Source organism: Erinaceus europaeus, chromosome 13 (assembly GCF_950295315.1).
Source record: "Erinaceus europaeus chromosome 13, mEriEur2.1, whole genome shotgun sequence".
Taxonomy (NCBI): domain Eukaryota; kingdom Metazoa; phylum Chordata; class Mammalia; order Eulipotyphla; family Erinaceidae; genus Erinaceus; species Erinaceus europaeus.
In genome coordinates this window covers 55,249,064-55,275,565 of record NC_080174.1, presented here as the reverse complement: position 1 = coordinate 55,275,565, position 26,502 = coordinate 55,249,064, and the positions used below count along the sequence as shown (strand labels likewise).

At 35.5% G+C, this 26,502-nt stretch overlaps 1 protein-coding gene across 1 annotated transcript in view; it reads right to left on the bottom strand.

Annotated features, from left to right (window-relative positions):
- Positions 1–26,502, bottom strand: part of FAF1 (Fas associated factor 1) — a 347,080-nt gene that overhangs the window by 178,416 nt on the left and 142,162 nt on the right. The window contains exon 8 of the mRNA XM_007536689.3: positions 3,815–3,901. Coding sequence (XP_007536751.1) covers positions 3,815–3,901 — 87 coding nt within the window. The remainder of the gene's footprint in view (positions 1–3,814; positions 3,902–26,502) is intronic.

Below are 26,502 nucleotides of genomic sequence, written 5' to 3'. Positions count from 1 at the left end.
TAACACATTTCAGGCTGTTTACACAGCTGACATTTCTCAGCTGTACCCAATTCATGCCCTAAGCTGTGAGGCTGTTCTTGTTCTGTAGCAGATGCCTCCACTTCAGTGAATCAAATAAAAAACACCATATCCTGCAACATTATAGATTACAAGCAGCAGCTTTTTAAGTTTGTGTAATTCTAGTAAGTGAAAAAAAGGCTTCATGACATTTCTTTGGCTAGGATCTTTTTAGATAACTACAGTTAAAAGTCATTTCTGCCAAAATGGAGCTAATAGTGGAGCTAGTAGGCATGTGGTGGCATCAGTTAAAAGCAACCTGGCCCTAAACGTCTTTGTTGTATCAAATCAGGCAGCTCATGGCAACATCCTGCCAATGTGGCAACATTTGCTCTAGGGAGTTGTGGGCAGGCATCATTTCACAAGTTCTGGGACAAGGTGCAAATATAAATAATGAGGAAAAATAATCAAGCTTCTTAATGAAGACTTCCTCTTGAATCTACTATGACACAGAAAGGGCAAAGGAAGCAAAAGTCCTGAATATGGTGTATTTTTCACTGCATTCTTAGAGTAATGAAACTGCAGTATAGCTCTGTGAAAACTGTAATGGTTATAATAATCATTATGAATAAGGACCTTATAAAATACTACCTCAACTCATTTCAATAAATTAACACCTAAATGTATAATACATTAAGCTACTGAAGAATTTATTACATCATTTTTTAAATTTACACCTAAAGAAGTCTATCTCAGTCTGGTTTCATTTTTCCCCCTAGTCTGGTTTCTACAAGTGTGGGGTCCTAGAGAAGTTACGTTTTCCAAGTCTGTGCAATCAATCATACATTTCTGGAGTTAATTGCCTTATGTCCTTGCTCTTAAACTTGCTCTCAGCTAATTTTGCCTTATTTGCGAATTTTTTGTTATAATTAAAAGTTGAGAGATGGGAGTCGGGTTAAACACATGTGGCGCAAAGTGCAAGGACTGGCGGAAGGATCCTGGTTCCACCTGCAGGGGAGTCGCTTCACAGGAGGTGAAGCAGGTCTTCAGGTGTCTATCTTTCTCTCCCCCTCTCTGTCTTCCCCTCCTCTCTCCATTTCTCTCTGTCCTATCTAACAACGACGACATCAGTAACAACAACAATAACTACAACAACAATAAAAAACAACAAGGGCAACAAAAGGGAATAAATAAATAAATATTTTTTAAAAAGAAAGTTGAGAGAAGAGTATAATGTGCTTGACCCAGTATCAACAATGATCAACAGATGTTTAACTTCAATTTATCTGTATTCCCACTTAATTCCTCAGCCCCTTGGGTTACTTTGGAAAAAAATCTTTGATAGCATTTCATTTACTTCAACCAGCTATCAATAGTTCTTGCCTGTCATCTTAGTCTGAGTTTTATTAATAATAATTCTGACTCTAATTTTTTTTACTATAAGTCAAGTATTATATGTTATTTTTGCTAATTACTCCCAACCAAAACACTGCTATAAATTAATGAAGTAACTGAAGCTCACACAACTTAAGCTCTTATTTTCCTCTATTAACATTATTATCTCAGAGCAAGTTATTAGATAATGCATATTTCTGATATTTTCATGTTGCCTCAGGTAAACAGAAAGATACCATTTATTAACTTTACTCTTATTTTTGTAAAAAAAATTAATTTTTTGAATTTATTTTTTCCTCTTATAGATGGTAAGAAAACAGAGATAGAAAAAGAATGGGTGGTCTGCCCAGTGGATGATGCACTGGACTCTTATCTCCTATCTTACTCATGAATAAGTAAAATAAAATCTAAAAAAAAAAAAAAAAGAAAAGAAAAAAGGAAAAAAGGAAGGAAGGAAGGGAGGGAGGAGAAAATAGAATGGTCCAGAAGGGTGGCACAGTGGATAAAGCATTGGATTCTCAAGCATGTGGTCCTGAGTTCCATCCCCGGCAGTCCATGTACCATAGCAATGTCTGGTTATGTATGTCTGTCTGTCTCTCTCTCTCTCTGGTTATGTCTGTCTGTCTCTCTCTCTGGTTATGTCTCTCTCTCTCTCTCTCTATCCTCCTATAAATAAAATCAGAAGAAAGAGTGAAGGAAAGTGAGAAGAGACACCTGCAGCACTGTTACACTACATGTGAAGCTTCCTCCTCCTCTGCAAATGAGGGCTGAAGACTAGACCCTGGGTCTTTGCATATGGTAATGTGTGAACTCTTAACAGGTGAATTACCACTCAACCTGCTGAATTTCTATTTTAATTCTACTTTATATTAAAAATTAAACTTCAGAATTCTTATAACTGTCATTTTTTTCAATTGTGGCTTAAGTTAGTATAACCAGGATTGTGGATAAAAATGCCAAAATATAATTTCACTTAGCATTAAGTGATAAAACTCTCCTGGAAAAGAATCCGGTTCTCGAACCGGGATCCTTACATTGGTCCTTGCACTTTGCACCACATTTGCTTACCCCGCTGCACTACTTTTTTAATGGTTCTCTTTTAAATGTCTTTTTTAAATTAAAATATCTTTTTCCCCCCCAGTGGTGCTTATTATTACCTTTATTTATTCGATAGAGATAACCACAAATTGAGAGGGAGGAGGGAGACTGGGAGAGAGACACTGAGACACCTACAGTACTGCTTTACCATTTGCAAAGCTTTCCCCGTACTGTTGGGGCCTGAGGACCTGATTTCTTATGTCTTGTAACATGCGCTCAACCAGGCGTGCCACCACCTGGTTTCATGAATTAATCCTTAAAATAAATTAATAATAATAAACAGAGTACTAATAACACAAATTGTAAAGTAAACTGTTGTTAAAATTCCGGATGGCTCCAGCTGGCCGGGCTAGCTTCACGGCGGGTAACAGAGACGCGGAGACAACGGCTGGGCAGGGAAGCTGTATTTCTTTATTCAGGAACAACGATTCATAAACTAAGACAAACTAATCACCAAACAGAACTCTGCTGTCTCTTTGCGGCGGCACAAGCACTCCCTCTTACTCTCGAACTCAGGAACTCTCCAACTCTGAAACTCTGGAACTCTCTTACTGGGGAACCCTCTGAAACTCTCGCACTCTCGAACTCAGGAACCCTCTCTCGGGGTTCCTTGGGGCGGGGCCAAGCGGGCCGCGAAATTAACTGGACTGATCCAATTCTCTTGGCAGGGGAGGGCTAGAACAAACTAATGTAAAGCATACAACAGTAAACTTTTTTTAAGTTTTGGTCTACTGTGGGAAATGTAGCTTAAAATAAATATGGTTAGAGTGATGCTGTGCTTTAGGGGAAAATTGTTCAAGAGAAAATATAATATCAAATTAAAGTGTCTTTTTTAAAATATTTATTTTCCTTTTTGTTGCCCTTGTTGTTTAACATTGTTGTGGTTATTGATGTCGTTATTGGTGGATAGGACAGAGAGAAATGAAGAGAGGAGGGGAAGACAGAGAGGGGGAGAGAAAGATAGACACCTGCAGACCTGCTTCACCGCCTGTGAAGCAACTCCCTGCAGGTGGGGAGCCGGAAGCTCGAACCGGGATCCTTCTGCAGGTCCTTGCGCTTTGCGCCACGTGTGCTTAACCTGCTGCGCCACCGCCCGACTCCTTGTGTCAAGTTCTTGATACTGATATTTTAAGATACTAACAGACTGCTTAAATACTATGGCTTATAATAAGCAAACTAAAATTTATAACAATTATTTTCACATTACTTGATTTATAACAGTATTTTAAAAAAATCTTCAATTCATTTGATTTTCTTTATTACTGAAGCTAATTATAGTGAAAATTGCAAAACAGAGGATATAAAGTTGATAACTGTCACTTACAGTGTCTTCTTTAGCAGAACTTGGCCAGCCCTCCCATGACTGATGGCGAACAGGGATACTGGTAAGGTCATACACATTTCTCTTTACCTATCAAAACAAGAAGCATTAACACAATTAAAATACAGTTGCCATATGCTGCTTCTGGTCAATTTGTGTGATGAACAAATAAGAATCTAAAACTAGGAAACAATTTTTTTAAAAAACTGCATAAACCAGGGACTAGGTTTTAATGTGTGTGCTAGTGTGTACTCATTATCCTGGGCAATGACATGTGTTCAAGACCCTATCCCCACCTGCAAGAGGAGAAGCTTCAAAGTGGTTAAGCAGTGCTGCAGGTTCTCTCATTCTCTTTACATCTCTATCTCCCCCTTACCTCTCAATGTCCCTTTGTTTCTATCAAGAAGGGGGTGGGGGAGAAAAAGCAGCTGCCCGGTACAGTGGATTTATCACAGAGGCACTGAGTCCCAACAATAACCCTGGTGGATAATAAGTATAAATATAAAAATAAGTTAAACATAATTAAAAAGCAGATTCCCAAGAAGAAGTCTAGACATTCTTCCTCTGCCTATTGCTTTTATATTTCTGGATTACTTCAAGTTCCTTTTCAATCAAACAAATTGAGGTGCATAATTCACCAAGAAAATAGCAATAAACTTCTATATACTAATTAATTGTATTGCCACTACAGTTATTGCTGGGACTCAATGCCTTGCATGATGAATCCATAGCTACAGATGGCCATTCCCCTCCCCCCCTTTTTTTCTTTTGTTGAAAGAGAGAGAAATTGAGAAGGAATGGAGAGATTAGGGCATAGAGATGAGGAGACCCCTGCAGAAGTACTCCACTACTCACAAAGCTTCCCCTCTACAGTTGAGGACCCCAATCCTATGCACATTGTAACTTGTACATTCTACTGGTCCCTAAGTTATTTAAATACTTACCTGGTCCCTAAATCATTTAATATTTAAAATGACTTGAGATGACTCAAGAACAATGTATTTTATGTTTCTATGTAAGTGAGAGAATAATAGTTGTTCCTTGTTTTTAAGAAGATGGTTACAGGAACAAATTAAGCTAATATTGAAATATTCCATATAATATCTTCTATAATATGACTTCAATGTGGAAAAAAGCAATATTCATTCATGTTTTTTTTTTTAATGCAGAAGCCTACGGTATCATATTGTCCAATTATAGAATTTTGTATCATGTTACTGTATTACACACAAACACATCTAAGTTACCCTTTCAGTGAAATAGAGATATATATTCACTGGGGCAAGGAGAAAAACAAAACAAAACATGGAACTCAATCTATTTTTATCTTTAATGTACACTTGTGAAAAAAGACTTAGTAAATGAGAACTGAGGAGCTTGGGGGCATGACTTGATCCCTACTCAGTTTTAACAAACAGCTTTTCTTCAGAGGTTCTTAGCAATGGCCAGTCTACCATGCAGTATTTTGTTTATGTTCAGTCACATCAAGTTTGGAAATTTTTATTAGTCAATATCAACCTAATTTGGCCAAATGCAACAAGGTCAACCTTTGACCACTTCCACTAGCTAAGACTATTTTGTGATACTTAAATATTCATGTTCTAAAACAGAAAGGTATTCATAAACCCAAAGTATCAAATAAATAAAACAAAGGAAAAGGTCAGAGGATGGGAGTGTGAAACTTTAATAAACTTCAGGCAAAAAAAAAAAAAAGGGAAAAAAAGAAAAAAGTTTTGCTAAAATTATTTTTAAATTATGTTGTCTATGTATATAAAGTCTCATTTGCTAATAGAAATGGGGAGGGTGACAAATATTTACATCTGTTGGAAAGGTAGCAAGATGACCCAAGGCACTGGGGAGCATACACAAACACTATGAGTTGAATATATAAACAAATAACTTTGGAATGGAATTCTCTAAATTCCAGCTTAATTCCAAAACATAACAATATGGTATTATGAAATAAACAGTATTTTTCTTCTTTCATTAACTCATCTGTAACTGCACTGAATTGAAAAACATTCCTCTGGTATTCTTAAGCCTGAAAAGCATGTTCTGGCTATAGTGCTTTGTTGGTATAAAGCACAATGCCAGACTGATGTGCTGAACAACAGTGATCAAAGTTAGAGTAATGTTAGCCGCTGCACAAGTATTTGGCTTCATTGTTCTCGCCAGAATGACATCTGTTAAGCAACATGTCATAGAATAAACTAGTTAACACTGACAGAACTTGGCTGAGAGGGCACAACGAAAGGATATTAGGCTAATGTTAAATCGTTCTGATGGAAAAGATAAATTCACAGAGTTCCTGAGATTAAGCCAAAATAATCTTACATTAAACTATTATCACTACACAACAATTTAAATGAAAACAAATTAGTATGTCAAAAGTAACTGGATGTTTATTTGTAATTAATAGTGAAGTCAGGTATGAGTCCTGGTTTTACTAATAAGGTATAAAAACTTCATTATTAATAATGATGGTGCTTTATCTTTAAAGATTTTTATTTTATTTTATTTTTTGAAAAAGAGACCAACTAGGACATTGAACATATGTAGTGCCACGGGTTGAATCTGAAGCCTGCCTACACACACACACACACACACACACACACACATATTCTCTCTCTTTCTCCCTCTCCCTCTCTCTATTGCACTCTACCCAGAGACACTTCACCTGCTGCTTAGTTAAAATGTTAAGTCATATTCTTGCAGGGAAAGGGGGGGAAATGAAATGCATAAAAAGCAAAAGAAACTATTTTAAAATCATGTTTTGGAGCCTAAATGACAAAATCCAGTTGTATATAGATGATACAGATGAATTTATCTGCACCAAATGAAGAACACAAAATTTTCTAGAGAGTAAAGAAAGGATGTAAGAATAAGAGAGGAAGAGGGAGGAGGAAAAAGGAGAACAGAGGTAGATGGAGAAGAGAGACTGAGACACTGAATGATTCGAGAGCTCTTAAAAGAGACAGAAAGAACATACGCGGGCTGAGTTGCTGTAGCTGGCATGTCCACTTGCCATTAGTATGCTACTTCTGATGGAGTTTCATCTTTAGAGATTTGTGTTAAATTCCAGTTAAGGACAAGTGGCACTTCACAGGGTAACATTTCCTAAGGGCCTCTTTGTCTTACGCATTGTCTTTGATCAGCAATGGCTCAAGATCATGCTGAACATTCATAATCTTTTTCAACTCTTGTAAAGCATGAAGCTCTAAATCTATGAGATTTCAGGCTGCTAAACTATGCAAATGTTTCTATTCGTTCTGAAGAAATTTAACAAATGCTTTAACAAATGTCAGTTGAACAGCAAAATTATATAGTATACCATATAGAAAACCATACAGTATTTAGATCAAGTATTCTAGGTTAGTAATAGATTTTCAAGAGTTATTTCTTAGATTTTTTTCAAAAGAAAAATTTCCTTTCTTTTCTATTGTGTCATATAAGACAGCTGCATGTGACTAAGAAGAATTGGATTAACTGAAAGTGGTACAACGTAATATGGTATGAATTAATTTCCTTATTACTTGCTGTTCATTGTTAACAAATACCTACCTATATATCGAAATATAAAGTGCTAAACAATGATCTCTTCTTCAACCTTCATATTTTCTTTAATTTTCGCATCATAAAAATTTCAGTGAAAAATGAAGAAATGGCATGGGACAATGTTTTGCAGTTTCACGAATTTTTGAATTTCACAAATATTTGAGTTTCACAAATTTTCAGATGCTTCTACTTTGTAGTTAAATTTTATCAGAACATCTAAGAAAAAATTACTTAGGAAGTAATTCTAGTAAAGACTAAATTTTGAGGCTCACTAACCTCAAACAACTGATTTATAGCTACTTAAATTAAAAAATAAAATTGTTAGCTAACTGTCAGTTATAGTAAAATTTACTCCTTGTGAGCTAAATTTTGGTCTACTACCCTGAGAATTTTCAATGTCTCTCAGATGTTATCCAAGGGTAAGCAAATTCTGATACCAGATGGAAAAGTCACAAAGTCTGAGGTATTGTGGCATAATAAGAGGCAGTAACTAGATATCTAATACCAATTCTACTGAACTGCTACTTTGTGCATGTTGACAAAAATCTTCGTAAGCCCCAATATTTGCAGAAAATAAAAGAAGATCACTTCTGATTTTCAAAACTCTAGAATCCAATGATTTTACAAAATTATTGTGATTGAGTATGCGTATAAGAAAATAAGAGCCAAATACCTAAGGCAAGCAAGTAATGAGTAAAATTTAAAAACTATTAATACTGGAAAATGGAAGGAAAATGGTAGAGTTAACACATCAAAAAGGAAAGATTGCCAACAAATTCAGTTAAGAAATGTAAATATAGTGATCCTGGAGGTGGTGCAATGGGTAAAGCACTGAACTCTCTCTCAAGCATGAGGTCCTGAGTTCAACCCACAGTGGCGCATGTACCGGTGTGATGTATGGTTCTTTCTCTCTCTCTCTCTCTTCTTATCATTCTCATTAATAAATATAAAAATATATTTTAAAAAAGGAAATGTAAATATAGTAAGCATTGTAATGTGAATTCTCTCTTTGGATAAAGAAAAGTCTTACTTGGTGCTTTTATTAATACTTCGTTTATCATCTGCAGGCTTCACCTCTTATGGTTGACTTTATCAGCGGGAGGGTGGGAGAGGAAAGAAACCATAGCACCAAAGCACCTTTCAATGTGGTGGGGGGATGGGTTTGAACCAGGGTGGATAGATAGCATGGAAAACAGGCATACCACCCAAATATTTTGCAGCCAATACTTTACTTTTTGAAAAGTCAAATATTTTCCCTCATGAAGTTTCACTTTAAAATAAAACTTGTCACAATGTTTTCCTGCATGTATTTTCCATCAAGCATATGTTATCAGTGAGGCTATGCTTTTGCCAGAATAATATAAATTATGTGATATAGTTAGTTATAAAGGTCTTTTGACTTATTTCAACATCTTAAACCTTCTTTGAAACATTTTCCATATAGCAAAAGATAAAAACCAAATATTCAATCGCATTGGCTTAAAACATATAGCAGTTGTCAGTTTCTAGATTTCCTGAAGGATATGATGACTAATTGCAAACCTTACCCAAAAATGTATCCTGAAACTACAAGCATTTAACTCATTCTCTTATTAATCTTAGAAGGATCATTGGTCATATCGAAACTGACCTTATTCAAATTTCAAAAATAATGTTATTCTAAACATAACTTTCATCTTTCAGCACTTTTCACCATCAAACTCATGCTTGGTTAAGAGTTGCTAAGAAATAAATCAGTCAACAAGCTAGTGTTTGTGTGTTGTATGTGATTGTAAATCAAAAAAAGGATACAAACTAAGCTTAGTTACAGTTCCCTAGCAATCACTAGTGCTCTGAAAGTTTTGTAGTTAAGAAATCAATCACTTTTTATTGAAACTGGTTTTGAACACATCATATCTAAGGTTTTTTTATTCTTTTCTTTTTCTTCTTCTTCACCATACTTGTACACTTATCACAGCTGCATATGGATTTGTTTTACTAAAATGCAAGCTAAAACCCTCCTAAAAAATCCTTTCTGAACAAAAACACTTGAAACCGGATGGTGCTAGGGGAATGAGAAGGTGGCATCAGTAATCAAATGTTAATTAGCAAGCTTTCTTCCCCCTTCCCTCAGGGCTGGCCTGTGTTAGAGAATTCAAATCAGAAATCCAAGTGTTTAACTATTACTTCTTCTCATTAACCATTTAAAAGATTCAGCAATTCTCTCCTCATAAAAACAGTAACTGGAGACATTTTTTTTACTCCAAAATACCATCTTTCCAGAAAAGAATGAAGATGTTGTTTTGAAGAAAACTATAAAACTGAAGTTGCTTTTAATCAAGCTTTTAATCCATACATTGTTCTTTTAAAACATCTTTTGGCACAAACTGAATTCATGTGACAACTGACTTAAGTTTTGCTTTGTACCATATTTTAAAAAATCATGTCACCTCCTACTTGCCTATAAGGAAATTTCTGGAAATGATGGCCATAAAGCTAATCAAATATGGAAACTAGTATGATTGGATATAGTTGGAAGTGAATTTTGGGCATTTTGAAAAACTATTATGAAATGGATATTAACCCTTTCCTTTAAAAAGTGTTTTATTCATAATTTTCTATACTATACTAATTCTGGTGTGGTGAAAATTACAAAGCTAGATCATAGTTAAAGTGACTGAACTAATAGTCATAAATTTAGCAAAACAAATTCACATCTTTAATGTTAAACTTGGATTTTTTAAAGAAGAATTTCAAAAGTGTTAAATGCTTATAGATGAGCAAGGGTAAGTACATATTACAAAAAGTTGCTTAATTTTAAGGACTTTCTGAAAAAAAAAAGGTATAAATAAATTGTGAAGCTTCAGAAAATGAAATCACAACAAAATAGTGAACAATTATCTTTCTACAGAAGTGATTTCAAAGTGTGGTGCCTAGAGAACAGTACTGGTATCAGCTAGAAACTACTAGCAATGAAAATTCAGGGACTCAATTCAAATCTAATGTAGCAGAGGCTATAAAGTCCATAACAAGGCTTCTAAGTAATTCTTAGCAAGCCAGAGTTTAAAGAACACTCTTTTTAATGTGCAAATTATAGACTCTCACATAAAGATGTGCTACCCAATTTTACTTATCTAGCTATTTTTTTAGTTCCTGCCTAGCATGACCAGTCCTTCTGGGGGAATGATTATGATTAATAACTAACAGTTATCAAATTCCAGGAATGCTACAATTTCATTTAGATGATAAAGTGGTCACTTGTAGGCTAAGAAACTACTTCTTTAATAACACCTAATAGAACTAGTCATTAATAATTGATAAACAGTAATACTCATAAACTGTATTAATCTTTTTTTTACCTTTAACTTAGGTATGATTGGTTTCTGGCTACTTATTAGGTTATTGGAAAGGTCATGATACATTTTTGCATAGAAAAATACATCATGATTTTTCTGGTAATCCAGTATTACCAGAAACACTTCAGTTAATTAGCAAGCCTACAGTAAATGACCTACTGGTCACACTAGATATACTTGGAAGGTACCTATAATATAGAGGGAGTGAAGAAAAATTGCAAAATATGAGATAACTATGTTAGAAGTAAATGAAAGACTAAATGGATTTCTTTGTTTTTACCTCTTTCATTGACTAACCAAACAAACAAAAACATAAAATAAACCCAAGGAAAGACAGCTAAATAATAGCTGCACATCAATCAATCAAGACTTTGCCTTAGAGAGCTATATTCTATACTCTATGCAAATAATGAGAAAGCCAAAAATTTCAAACTATTTAGTAGCCCAAAACTACGAGACAATCAAATATTTATTCCTGTGTATTATGAACGAAATATCAGAAAATGTTAAAACTTCCCCTTTAAAAATCAAATTAATTTATAATTCCTTCTACAAAGAAAAACATCAATACTGGAAATAGCTAGAATAATACTAGGGACTTTTTGGTGTTTTCCTTTAATGTAGAACCATTTATTTTTGGTCGTAGAGCAATGTAGAAACAGTTTATAAAGTTCAATTTAATATATTTCATAGACTAGTTACATAAAGCTAGAAATACTTGCACACTAGAAATGTTTTGACTTTTTAAAAAAAATTTAATCATCTTTATTTATTAGATACAGACAGCCAGAAATCGAGAGGGAAGGGGGTTATAGAGAGGGAGAGAGACAGAGATACCTGCAACACTGCTTCACCACTCAAGAAGCTTTCCCACTGCAGGTGGGGACCGGGAGCTCAAACCTGGGTCCTTGAGCATTGTAACATGTGCACTCAACCAGGTGCGCCACCAACCAGCCCCTATGTTTAAATATGAATTTTAATTGGAAAATTGATATCTCTTAGTATAAGTTAAACTTAAGAGTCCCAGTTAATCTTAAGAAAATTAGCATACAAGTAGATCAGATATAGAGCTACACAGACACTATAGTCTTTATAATAATACATACAATTCAGCCCTATATTAATATCCAGCAGTTAAATAATGATGTAGAACAAAATCAGCAAAATACAGCACAAAAGACAAATGAAGCTTGTTACTTTTGTAAATAAAATGATACTGAAACACCATTTCTATTTGCCTATTATCTGTGGCTATTTTTGTACTAATACAATGGCAGTTGCAACACAGACTGTCTTGAGCTTCAAGGCTTAAGATAATTTACTTTTAGCCTGTTACAGAAAAAGTTTGCTGACCTCAATGTAGAAGATAATTTAATTAAATTAAAAAATATTGCAATATTAAAAGTCAAGTTATAAAATTAGGTTTATTAAGTCATATTGAATGCATATTTGACTACTGTATGTAGGCAAAGAAGATATTCAACAAATATCTAAATTTGTTCTCTCTATACAGTAGAAATACTACTTGTTTTATATTTTATATAATTTTCTAAGTTCCACTGATTTCTGTAGTAAGAAATTTTTTATTTATTTTTTGTTGTTGTTTTTACTGAAAGTAAAAGGTATACTCGGTATCAGAAAAATCCTGATTTTTCTTTTAAAACTGTGTCACTAATTACTTGAGTAGCCTGACAAAAGAAATGAGAAAGGCACTGAACAGTTAGTTATTAAGTCTCTCTTATAAACTTAGAACTAACTAGATTTACTTTTTATTTGTAATATGGTACTGGGGATCAAATATGGTCCTAACACATACAAAACTTGCACCCTACCACTGAGCTATACTTCCAGTTCAAAGAATAAGGTCATATTACCATATATTAGGAAACTGAACTATGCTAACATATTACTCTCATAGTAACCATTTATCTACATTATAATCTTTATTTTACAAAGAATAAAACTGATGCTCATGACAAATAACTTGACAAAGGTTACTCCAGTTAGTAAATGGTGAGACTGGGATATAATTTAGTTCTATGAAATACTAATATCTAGATTCTTTCACGTGTATATCTTATATTCTCTTAATCTAAATTTCCTCTTCTATAAAATGAGTTTAGTACATTATATTTTTAAATGATTTTCTACTTTCTACTGTTATTATTGTAATGTGATAATTTTTCTGAGACTACTTACACTTACACTTTGTAATGTGTATTTGTCAAGAGTGAGCTTTTTCACACCTGTTGTTCAGGAACAGGCAATGAAAATCAGTTACAGGTTATCAATATTGTACTCTAAGAATAACTGACAAATAAAATAGCAACTTGTCATGTCTTTGCTGATTGAATGCTGCCTTGTGTCATTGCAAATAAGAACCAAATAAGAAGACAAAAAACTTTTAAAGAAAAAAATTAAGGCAACAGGCAACCAATGAAAATAGTAATCATATTTTATCATGTGAGGACCAGGAAAGATCCTTTCCTCTTAGAACTTTTGCCCAATGCTTCTGTCTCCATTCCACAGTAATTTATATAAGAGTTTCCTCTACAAAAGATACACGTAGTATAAGCCTAGTCTACGCTGCCATTATACAGTATACCAGTTATGCCCTATCACTCATTTCAGTTTTCCGTCTTAATAGTGTTTTTGCTTCAAAAACATTAAGCTCTAACCAAATGTTTTATTTGAAGTCTCTGTAAGTTTTTACAGTTAAACTGCAGCCATAAGATGTGAATCCATGCCATTAATCTGCTGTGAGTTTATATTTTATAAAAGTACATTTTCTTCTAATTTTACCCTGATGAGTATAAATGTACATATATACAAACACTTACTTTACCCAAATATCATCAACTAGTTAATACGTAAGTCAGGATGCTATAACAGGTTGGAAAAAAAAATCTTAAAGACTATTGCTTCTATCGAAAACCTCAAAACAAAAAAATAGAGAATATCACTGCTTGGGGCAAAGACCTATCTGTATATTTTGAAAAAGACTGTGTTTCCTTTCCCATTCTGGTAGCTCTACAGTGATGCTCAGACATGTTTATTTGCATTATTACTTTATGTTGCCCATCCATCAACATCTTTACTTTAAGATGTTGAAGGAAAAAAAATGGTGGGAACTACCAGAGCAATGGAACTTCAGTCTATAATCAGGTCTCTTATAATTTTATCTTTTCTTGTTAACAAAAAAAATGCAAAACACAAAGACAACAAAGGAACTTAGTGTTGGGGTCTGCCATGAATACTAAAGTGGCCTGGGGGTGTGGCTCATCAAGTGAAAATAAACTATTCAAGTCATCCACATGAAGGAGAAAGTTTGGGAACAACTAGGCCAGTGTTTGCATTTGGGGCTCTGGAGTCAGGAGAGTTACATTTCCCTGCACTCTACTTAAGCAAGGCACCAGAGACAACCTACTTAACCTCTTCTTTCGGAAATATTAAGTGATCCCCTACAAAGAACAGCCCTGAGAGATATCTGAAGTAGGTCCAGTCAGTTTTTCCAATGCTAACTTGCTACTCTCTAAGATCAGTTTTTACATTACTCTAAAAGTAGCTGCCTTGACCAAAAACAAAGTGATAATAATCGGTTAGGTAGCAAAATTATATACCTAGTTAATTTTAAGTGACTGGGGTACTGTGGAAACTGGTTCCAATTGACAATTTAATTAAAGCTTATCAAAGTGAACTGACACCATGAAGGAAAGCCTAACACTTGCATACCAAACCCTAACTAAGGGCTGATGCTGCCAATGCTTAGAACCTCCATACGCTAGCTTCTTTCTAATTAAGGCAGTTAAAATCCCAACCCAAGTATTTCACTGTTAGGCTTGGCTCTGAAATGTAAATACAGCTATTTTTATTTTAAAAAATAACAGGAATACTTCAGTATCCCCAATTACTGTTATTATAAGAACGAGAAAATGTTTTTAATCAGATGATTCATTATAAGCAATCTAAATAAACTGATTCAAGTCTCCTGCTTTAAAAAATAACTCCTATTTATTCATTAACAAAGCTATTCCTTAGCTCATCCCTGCCATAACCTATTCTATTCAAACCATATGGGAAAGGACATTAAAAAACCGCCACAAACTATGGACTTCTGGTATTAGTGCTACACACTGCATACCCCTATTCATTATTCTACCTCCCTTGTTTAATCTATCATTAAGATTCAGTGACCCTACACTAAATTTAAAGCAGATCCTTCCTTCCTCCCATGCCTAAATTCACATACTTTTCTAGTTGGGGATGCCCTCAAGTATTAACAACTCTACGGGGTTTCTCTAATCTCAGCTCTGAGCTATGTCATGCTATAGAAGCAAGAAATTGCTGTTTTACATCTCTAACTATGGAGGCTTCCATTAAAAAAAGGACCATATAATTTACTTAATAAGATAAAGGGGGAAAAATCACCATTAATAAGTATTTTTTCATTGTATATGATAAAAGAGGTAAATGCAGATACTATCATGTGCAGTTGCTTTAGTGGTGAATTAACACCTACTGGTATTAACTCAACTGTATTCATAACAGAATTTGAAATTTTAAGTAATTGTGAAAGCGCCAGGTGTTGGCTATCTAAGTAAATGCTGAAGGGGGGGGAATCATGTTGATTAAAATACATAGTTGATAAAATAATCATCTGGGAGAGAGATTTTCAAAAGTTAGTATTTCCAAGACATTAGAGGTTCATTTTCACTTAACAAACAGAAATCTAATGCATACTGTGGCAAAATAAAGGGTAAGGACTTGTGTGTATTGAAGACCACTAACACTAGTAGAACTTTCTGTGATGATATGTTAATTTACACCTGTGCTGTCCAACAGAATGAACAGTAGTGGCATTATTACAGAAAATAATTCTAAACTATTTAACTGTTTATTTAAGAAGGTTAACTAATGGCCACATGGTTAGTAGCTTACCCTATTAAACAATATATTAAGGTAATTTAACAAAGCCAGAGCACCATAAATACACACCATTGGTAAAAAAAGACTATGCATGGTTTACTTTGTTTTTCATAGTTATGAGATATGTTATAAGATATAAAAGTAGATATATTGAGATAAATTAATTTTTCACATACACATTTAATGTTTTTAAATATTTTCATGGAGGGCAGGGGAGGCACACACATGAGAAAGGCAGAAAGAGAACAACCGCAACACTATTCTAATACAAATGATGTGGACATCATACCAGGAACTACCACAAGTCAAACAGCTGAGCAATGCTCTGGTCTCTCTCAATATCTTTCTCTATATATATTTCTTCTTCTTTTTTTAAATATATATTTATTTATTTTCCCTTTTGTTGCCCTTATTGTTTTATTGTTGTAGGTAATATTGTTGTTGTTACTGATACTGTCGTTGTTGGATAGAGAGAAATGGGGAGAGGAAGGGAAAACAGAGAGGGGGAGAGAAAGATAGACACCTGCAGACCTGCTTCACTGCAGACCTGCTTCACTGAATCGACTCTCCCGCAGGTAGGGAACTGAGGGCTTGAACCAGGATCCTTATACCGGTCCTTGCACTTTGAGCCACGTGCACTTAACCTGCTGCACTACCGCTGGACTCCCTATATATCTATTTCTCATTAAAATAAGAGTCATATCAGACTTTGGGCAAGCATTTTGTTTAATTTAACCCCCCAATAAAGAAATTTTTTAAAAAAGTTTGAGACATCCAATCAATTTTAAATGACTGAAATCTGAATGAGAAAGTACAAATCCCAGAGTGTTCTAGATAAAAAGTGAAGCACAAGGGTTCTGCCAGGGACTACATATACAAGTAAATACTCTTTGTTGGTGTTTCAGAGTGAACCAAGAGCCTCGTTTGTGTGTGGCAGGACTTAGCCCAATCTTCATTCTACATTTCTGTTGGGGGGGGGGGAGGGAAAGACAGAAAGACAGGAGACAAACATCAAAGTGAACTCAACAATCTATGGATTTTCATTAGGTCAGTCCATGGTGCAGGGGATCAAAACCAGGGTCTCAACACTTACCTTTTGAGCCATCCCCCATACCCTATATCCTCTCATTTTTACTATCAAATTTTATATTAAATTTATATAAAATACAGTTTTATCTTGTCTTTAGGGAAAAGACCAACAGATGATTCAAACTCTTTGAATAAGTAGTAGCAGCTAGATTCAAAGAGAGGCCGAAGCATGATGCTTCCTCAAAAATACAAACTGGGAAACTTTTATTTTCCAGTCGATCACTGCCCTCTTCTAATTTCTTGCCAAAGAAATGTTCACTTACTTTGGCTAACTATTCTCATCCATAGATTGGAGACAAGCATTATTTCACCCAGACTAAATAATAATAAATTCCACGTTACTGTCAGGTACAAATTAATAAAGTTTATTATATTAATAGCTAACTCAAAGGGACTTTTTAGAAATTCTGATCAAAGCTAGCCTGTCTTCAAACACAGGTGGGTGTTGTTTGTATGTTTTTATTCAAGTGAATAGATATTGTCATGCATTCCAAAATAAATGGCAAATGCATTTGATCACACTTTATTTTGTCATCTTTCACTGCTCATGGTAGTACAAAATAAATGTGATGGTGTCTGTCCTTGAAAAGTATGGCAGCTTGGCATTCATATCCAATGAATGCCAGTTATTTCTTCTGACATCCCCTGACTACCACTCCTTCTACAGGCTGTATATTAAAATAGAAAGATAGTAATAGCTATTGCTACAGCAGAGCTGGGTCTATATTATCTGATAATTTTAATCTATAAATCCTCTATACTTGTATATTTCTATGGTTATTTCACTCATCCATTCAACAAACATTTGTTAAGCATTTCTTAAGTTTCAGGCCCTTTGATAGTCACTACAGACCTCCTACAAGCAAACTTTCACTGATCCACCTCACTTTTTCATTCATACGGAGATACAGAAGAAAGAGGGGAAGGGCAGGATAAGGCGGATGGGGAAAAGAGAGAGGGAGGGTGTGGGGTAGGGAAATCATTATTGCACAGAAACTTCCTCCAGTGCTGTAGCACATTCCATGTGCTGAGACTTAAACCTGAGCTCTGCAAAAGGCAATGCATGATATAAAGTAACATGCATGTTCACATGATGCTGGTGGGTGAAAAAGTAACTCTTTTTAATAGGCAAATTGGCAATATCTACCAATGTATCTTCAGTACAACAGTCATCTCATTTCTGAGTTATCTATACTGAAGACTTACAGAAGCATGGCCATGGCAGCTCCTGCATGTGGCTCCCTTGATCAACTAGTAAAAGCAATACAAAAATTACCTGAAAACTCACCTAATTACAACTGGGACTTCAGAATAAAACTCATTTAGCCACAGTTAGGTGTCATGATCAGTGAATATAAAAGGAGTAAAGGAGAGATTTTCTAAGTATACTAGAGAAATCTGTACAAGTCAAAAAGACAGATTGTCATGTTTATTATACTTCTGAGTTATTTACAATGAAAATATTCATCTAATTTATGAGTATGTAAAAAAATTAATGTGAGTTTAAAACTTGTTATACTTTTTATTCAGTGTTAATCTAAGTGAATGATTTCTTCATTTTATTTCTTTAAAAAATATTTATTTATAAGAGAGAATCAGAACAATACTCAGGCACTACAGTGCTGGAGATCAAACCTGAGAACTCATGTTTCTTTTTCTTTTTTTTTCTCCTTTTGTTGCCCTGGTTGTTTTATCATCGTTGTGATTATTATTATTGTTATTGATGTCGTCGTTGCTGGACAGGTCAGAAAGAAATCGAGAGAAGAGGGGAAGACAGAGAGGGGGACAGAAAGATAGACACCTGCAGACCTGCTTCACCACCTGTAGCGCGACACCCTCTACAGGTGGGGAGTCTGGGACTCAAACCGGGATCCTTACCCTGGTCCTTGCATTTCGCGCCACATGCGCTTAACCTGCTGCGATACTAACTTCCAGAACTCATGTTTCTAAGTCCAACTCTGACCACTGTACTATCTCCCAGCTTGCTCATTTTTATTTATTATTAGTAAATTGAGAAAAATGTGAAATGTGAAACTAATCTATCCAACACACGTAAACTGAAAAAAGGGAAGTATTATTTGTAATGTTTAGTAATTTCAAAGTCCTTGATGTAGTCATCAGCCATCAAAATTAGCATCTGCCTACAGGTCATCCCCTTCTTTGGACAGCTTTCACCAGTCCCCCTTTCCACTCCATTCTTTACAATATTCTGCTATGTAAAGTCTAAAAACTGCATGAGAAATTTCCACAATCTTTCATAAAATCAAACAGCACTACCTCACAAGTAAGTGTTTAGGGACTCAGTAAACAGGCAACTGTACACTACTGAAACCATGGTGTCATTTTTATTTAATTCACAGTTCAGACAATGCCAAGCATATGCCTAAAGACATGGCCTGAGTACTATAGGAATTGTTTTTACCACTAGCCTACACATTTAATAAAGCACGACTTTATGAATAAAACACATAAATGGCAAGAATTTGAAGATCTGATAAAGCAAAACTGGCTGCTTTTGCAGAAACGTGCATTCCTATCCAAATTTTTTAGAAAAGATTTTTATTTGTGGATGGAGTCAGAGAAACTGAGAGAGAAGGAAGAGGGAGAAAGGGAAAGACAGAGAGAGGAAATCTAGTGGTGTAATCAGTTAACACATGGTATTTGGTGAGGTGGGGGGGGGCCTGCTGGACTGCTTTATGTCTTGTGAAGCTTCCCTTTCAAGCCTCCCCCTGCAGGTGGGGGCCTGGGGCTTGAACCTATGTCCTTGTGCACTGTAGTATGTGTCCTCAATTAGGCTACTACCGCCCACCTACTCCTTCTAAATTCTTTATAGACCGAATATGATAATCTCTCTCCCTCTCTATCTCCCCTCCTTTCTCAATGTCACTCTGTCTTTTCCAATGAAATGGAAAAAATGGCCACCAGGATCAGAGAATTCATGATGCTGGCACCGACTCCTGTGATAACCCTGGAGGCAATAAATAAATAAATAAATAAATATTGAGGAATCACCTTTATCATTATTTATATATTTTTATTACAGGTTTACAGTATAGTTGTTGACACATGGGTACAATTTCTCATCTCCCCATGGTAGGTGTATGCAAAACACTCTCAGTCATCATTTACTAAGATCCAAAAGCCCCCACCCCTCCCCACTCCCCTCCCCCAGAGTCTTTCGGTTTTGGCGCAACAGACCAAACCCAGTTCAAGTTTTACTTTGTTTCTCAGGAGTTATCTTCCTTTTCCCCTTAATCCCATTACCCATTCCTTTTAATCTACATCTGAAAGAAGATTATCTCTCAGGTGGACTGATAAAAGAACCACCTCACTATTTTTGTGATTTGACTTCTGTCTTTGGTAATCCATTCAACATAAAGTAGCAAATGTAGTATTTTAAAAAACAAACTTGGGGGAGTTGGGCGGTAGCACAGTTGGCTAAGTGCACATGGCGCAAAGTGTAAGGACTGGCCTAAGGATCCCATTTCGAGGCGAGCCCCCGGCTCCCCTCCTGCAGGGGAGTCGCTTCACAAGCAGCGAAGCAGGTCTGCAGGTGTCTATCTTTCTCTCCCCATTTGTCTTCCCCTCGTCTCTCCATTTCTCTGTCCTATCCAGAAACAACATCATTAACAACAATAATAATTACAATAAAACAACAAGGGCAACAAAAGGGAATAAATAAATATTTTTAAAAACTTGACTGTAGTTTCTTAACTTCAAACCTCTAAAAGAGGACTGGGGAGACAACACACGTTTATGCAAGAAACTCATGGCTGAGGCTCCAAGGCCCTAGCTCCACCATAATCCAGAGTTGAGGAATGTTGTGCTCTCTCTCTCTCTCTCATTAAAATATACATAAATAAATTTTTTTTAAAAACCTTCTAAAATAAGGGGCCAGGTGGTGCTTCAGCCAGTAGAACACATATATTTTTATATGTGTAAACCCATATTAAGCCCAGACTGCCCACCTGCAATAGGGGAGCTTTTACGAGTGTTAGAGCAGTGCTGCAGGGGCCTCTCCTCCCCCACTCCCACTGAGGAAAAAAAAAAGACTGCCATGAAAGGTAGAGTTATGTAGGCACTAAGCACAAGCTATCATCCTGGTTGGGGGAGTGGGGAGACAACAAATAAGTCATCCAAAAGCATCCCATTACACTTCACATGGCTTTCACCCACTTTGCCAAGTCAATAACTTATCGCTATCTTCTTGAACTCAAGAAGTTATTTGTTTCACAATAAATGAAAATATCTTACCCAAGTTGAATCAGTTAAATCAGCAATATGTATACTTCTTTAACTATGAGAGGTAAATTGCACTCAAACCACAAAACTGGCAGAATAAACTCAGAGTTTTATGTGGTAACTACTATATTACACTTGGGAAGATACTGAGAAAAAAGACAAAAACAAAAACAAGAGATGGTCATGCTGAGCACTTAATGCTGGATTGTGCTGCTTATATCATTAGAATTTCTTATTTAAACAATAAAGAGGGCATGCACTATACATAGCTGATTTTTAAAATAATTGTGGAGACAGTTTTCAAAGTGTTACCAAATATCCAAGAGCTATATATACTATTTCCTCTCTTAGGTTTAGTGGTTAATTTAAGAAATCTATCTTCCTTGACAGATAAATCCCTAATCACTGTTTAATGCCTCTTATAACACTGGAGGAAATGTAGCATAAGCAAGTATATTTGGTTCAGAAGGTCACTGACCTTGTAAAATTCCTTTTATTCTCTTACAAAGGGCATTTTTGGAAGGCAAGTAAACTTGGCTTTTCATTTTAAGAATTTCAACTGTCTCAGGATTTATATCTTTGGGGACTGTGATTTTCAAGATTTTTAGATTAGGGATAGGATATACTCTCATGCCTGAGGCTCCTAAATCCCAGGTTCAATCCCCTACACCACCATAAACCAGAGCTGAGCAGAGTTTTCATGGGGGGGGGGGGGGCAGTTGACATAAAAGACTATGGAGTTCAGGATCATGTGTCTTTGGGGATTATGATCACCACCAGCTTCAAATACAATCTACCAAGATCAGAACTTCTGTAACCCTGTAGGTGAAATTTACCCCAATCTCTACAATATTCCAACAGATGTCTATTGCAGCACTAGCTAAAACATCTTTAACTTGGATTAATTTATTTCCTTGGATAATAAATCCACATAAACTTATTCTTGTGATATAAGCATTCTCAAGGTGCTTAAGCACATGGTGGGGGTTACCATATACTTTCAATAGATGCAATAGTCTACATATATAGATGTATACTAAAAAGTCTATAAACTTTTATAGAGACAGATCTTTAAACAAATGCCACAAGCTTAAAACATTTATATAATTTGTAGCTTTTTTATGACTAGGGTTATTGTTCAATGACTGCAGAATGACTCCACCACTCCTGATGGCCTTTCCCCTCCACCCCCTTTACTTTTTTTGTAATGGGGCATGAGGGACAGAGAAAAATGGAGAGGAACAAAGAGAAGGAAGGGCTCCTGCAGCACTGCTCCACTATAGGTGAAGCTTCCTCCCTGCAGGTGGGGGTTGGAGGATCTTCAAACATAGTGTTCTACAGAGAGCACTACCATCACTGCCTAAGAAATATAGTAAGTATCTCCCAAAATTAATAAATAATATAAGAGGAAAATATCATTTGATCTCCATAAAAGCTCAAAGAAAAAACTTCTGAAGGTTATGCTTTTGAATATGAATCAAGTGATTTTTCTCGTTATGGATGTGGAGTATTAAAGCTGAGAAAATAACTGAATAAGTAGAAGTATATGAAGTTGCAGGAGATTTTCTCTAAAGACTACAGAGCAGTCAAAGACAGTAGGGCTTCTGCTGAAAAAGAAGGAATAAAATACCAACATAGTTTGGGCTCATACAGACTCAGATATTAAGAGAAAAAATATTACTCCATAGATATTTAAGGAATAGAATCAAGTACCAAATGAATGTTGAACTAAATCTTAACTTGCTACAGAACACTTTATTAGATAGATAGATAGATAGATAGATGAGCTTACAACATATTAGTAATAGACATATTAGTAACAGACATGATTATGATAACATTCATACAGTCCTGGCACTAAATCATCTTAAGAGAATATTAAAATAGCATTTTAGGCCTTGTGCCAAAACCCTTAGGTGCACTACTATATATAATCAGTCTTCATCTCAGGGATAAGAAAACTTGAGTCATGAAAAAATTAAATAATTTCCTGGGACCAGGTGGCACACCTGGCTGAGTATACATGGTACTATGTGCAAGGACCTGGGTTCAAGCCACAAATCCCCACCTGCAGGAGTGAAGAAGCAGTATTTCTAGTGTCTCTCTCTCCTTTTCTATCTCCCCTTCTCTTCTCAAATAAGACAAATAACAAATATTAAAATTTCCCCAAATTCAGAGTTAAGTGATAGATCTAGTCAGAATAGAAAAGAAGAAATGCTTTCTAAAAAATATTTTATTTATTGAGAGTGAGACAACACACATGCACATGCACACACACTCCCAGAACACTGCTCGGCTCTAGCTAATGCAGGTGCTAGTGATTGAACTTGGGACTGTGGAGCCTCACACATTAATGTCTCTAATACATTTAACAAAGATGTAAAAAACTATCGCCTGGGATGACGAAATCATACAAGCACTGGGTCCCCATGATAACCCCGGTGGCAAAAATAAGGAGAAAGAGAAACAGATACAGCACTGAAACTTCTCCCATGTGTGGTGGGGATAGGGCTCCATCATGAATCAAGCTATGAGTGAAGCAGGCATCCTCCTAGGTGAACTATCTTGTCAACTCCTGTATGTTTCTTTTCTACCAAATCTGGGCAAACCTGACTGTATTAGAAAAATGAAAGGTGGCTAATTGTTTAATTTATCATAAACTTCAAATATTAATTCACCTGGGGAGATTATTCAGTAATAGTCTTAATGCACAATTAAAAACAAATACTAGCATATTATAAATTTGTAATAAAAATAGCTTCTAATTCCTAACTTTTTCATAGTACAGGCAAGGTTTTATTAAAAAGTCATCACATTATTATTATTACTATTATTATTAAATCAAACATCTTCAGTATCTGAGGTACATCAATTCCATATACCATATAATTTCAATGTGCAACTGAGTAGCTGATGCTGAAAGATGTACCACTAGAGACAGAGTGCACTGGCACCTAATTAGAACTGTTTGAAATTTTCTCACTTAAGAAAAAAAAAGAGCCCAACAAATATGCATGTTTTCTAACATCATTTTCTGTCTGTCTCAATTCTACAGACAAAATGCTGAAGCTGTTGTGTAAAGCGAGAGTAGAACTCAAAAAAAAAAATGTTGGTTAAATGCTTGGTCTACTTAGCTCAAGAGCGACTCTACATTTTTAATACATATGAGCACAATCCAGCCATTCTGAAAGAGACACTATAAACCAAGTAAATATGGTGTATACAGAACATAAAACTTAACTGACAACTTCAGACAAAAGCTTGCTAGTCCTTTTTTAAAAAAAAACCTAACCTAAGCACTGCTCATCTCTCCCTCTCCATCTCATAGTCCCCTCTCGATGTCTCTTCACTCTTTTTTTTTTTTTGCCTCCAGGGTTACCTTTGGGGTTTGGTACCTGCACTATGAATCCACTCCTCCTGGAGGCCACTTTTTCCATTTTGTTGCCCTTGGTGTTATTGTTGTTGGATGGGACAGAGAGAAATCGAAAGAGATGGGGGAACAGAGAGGGAGAGAGAAAGATACCTGCAAACCTGCTTCACCGCTTGTGAAGCAAACCCCCTGCAGGTGGGGAGCTAGGGGCTTGAACCAGGATCCTTATGATATTCCTTGAACTTTGAGCCATTTGTGCTTTAACCCGCTGTGCTACTACCCAGCCCCCTCAATTTCTCTCTATCCTATCAATGAAAAGAAAAGAAAAAAACATTGCAATTGTGAAAAATATTTTAGAAAAGAGTAACAATGCAAATATTATCTTTATTTATATGTAATAGAGGCCAGTTGATGGTGTACTCCCTTGAGAGCTTAGGTTACCCTGCATGAGAAACAGAGTGCAAGTCCCCCAGTCCTAACCCGCAAAAGGTGGAGTTTCACAATCAGTAGGGTAGTGTTGCAGATGTCTTTTCTCTCCTATTCTCTCCTCTCCTCTCTCTCTCTCTACCTTCCTTTCTCTTTCTTTCTTTCTTTCTTTCTTTCTTTCTTTCTTTCTTTCTTTCTTTCTTTCTTCCTTTCTATCTTCCTCTTCTATAGAGGAAGGGAAGGAAGAAGGAAGGACAGACAGGTTACCAGGAGTGATGGAGTCATGCAGACACTAAGCCTCAATAATAACCTTGGGTGGTTAGGATAAATAAGTAAATTCATATGAGGGCTAGTAAACCTAGCTCAATACAGTACATTTTTAAGTAATATGGATCTAAGACATTGTTTTCATCTGTAGGTATTAATATCATCTATGACTAGAGACAACTAATCAGTTGCCTGTTATAATGTGAAAGGAAATCTTTCAGTTAATTTGAGATAGTTCACACCATCGGCTTCCAACTTGGAAATTGAAAGGTGAGCCATTCAGTTAAGCAATAAATGCCAAAAACTTAGTAGGCAGCAAAGTCATAGCAGGAGTAGCTTAACAAGGTGATAATAGACAGAAATGCCATCCTTACTGTGCTATTGAAACATGTGTGTTTAATAATCTTGATTTTCAATAGAAACTTTTTGGTCTAAATTTTGAAGCAGAAAGAAAATTGTGGTTCATGATAATGATTAGAACTTAGTCTCAAGAACTATTCTAGAGCTTGAAATTCAGACTGCCAACAGTAATGCAGCATAAAAGGCAGCTGATTTATTTAATTATGTATGTATTCATTAATTTATCAAAGGGTATTTTTATCACAGGCCAGACACTGAGACAGATCTGAAGAAATTTACAATGTACTGGACACAATTAGTGTAAATTATATGCTAGCAAACGGCTATCACAAAATAAATAACTGTGATTTGAAGAATTTACCATTTTGCATAATGTAAATTGTTTTCGTGTATTGGTTTATCAGGTTCACAAAATTTTTAGATATATTACAATCAAATTTCTTGCGCTGATAAAGAGTTAGCTTCAACACTAATAAAATGATTCAGCTACAGCTGAATCTTTGCAAGTTAACATCAGTAAGTGCTATCTATCTATGACAGATTCCTATGCAAATGTTATAATTAGAATGGCTTAATGAAATTCAATGTATAGATGTACATTTTTTTTTCTTCTACTTTTTTTTTTTTTTTTTTTTTTTTTTTTTTACCAGAGCACTGTTCAGCTGTGGCTTATGGTGGTGTGGGGGACTGAACCTGGGTTGGTAAGATGAAAGTCCCTCTCACCAAAGAGCAAACACACTGGACAGTTAGATAAATGAATGTATATAGCACAATATCACTTTGTGATACTACAATGCAAAAATCAATAGCTACGGAGAGGGTATAGTTATAAGAAAGAGGATTAAGAAGATTTCCTCAAAGACTTATCAGCTAAGAACAATCTTCTTGAAATAAATAGGGGCTTCTGAATAGTGTGAGAAAAGGGCAGGCAGAAGGAGAAGACCTGGAGGAGATGTAAACAAACAGAAACAAAATTTGGCAGTGTCCAGGGAGGTGGAGTAAAGTATACACATTGGACTCTCAGGTATAATATCCCAATCAAACATATCCCTGTATCAAAGACGCCAGAGTGAAACTCTGCTTCCCTTCCACCTCCAAAAATCTTATAAATAAATAAATAA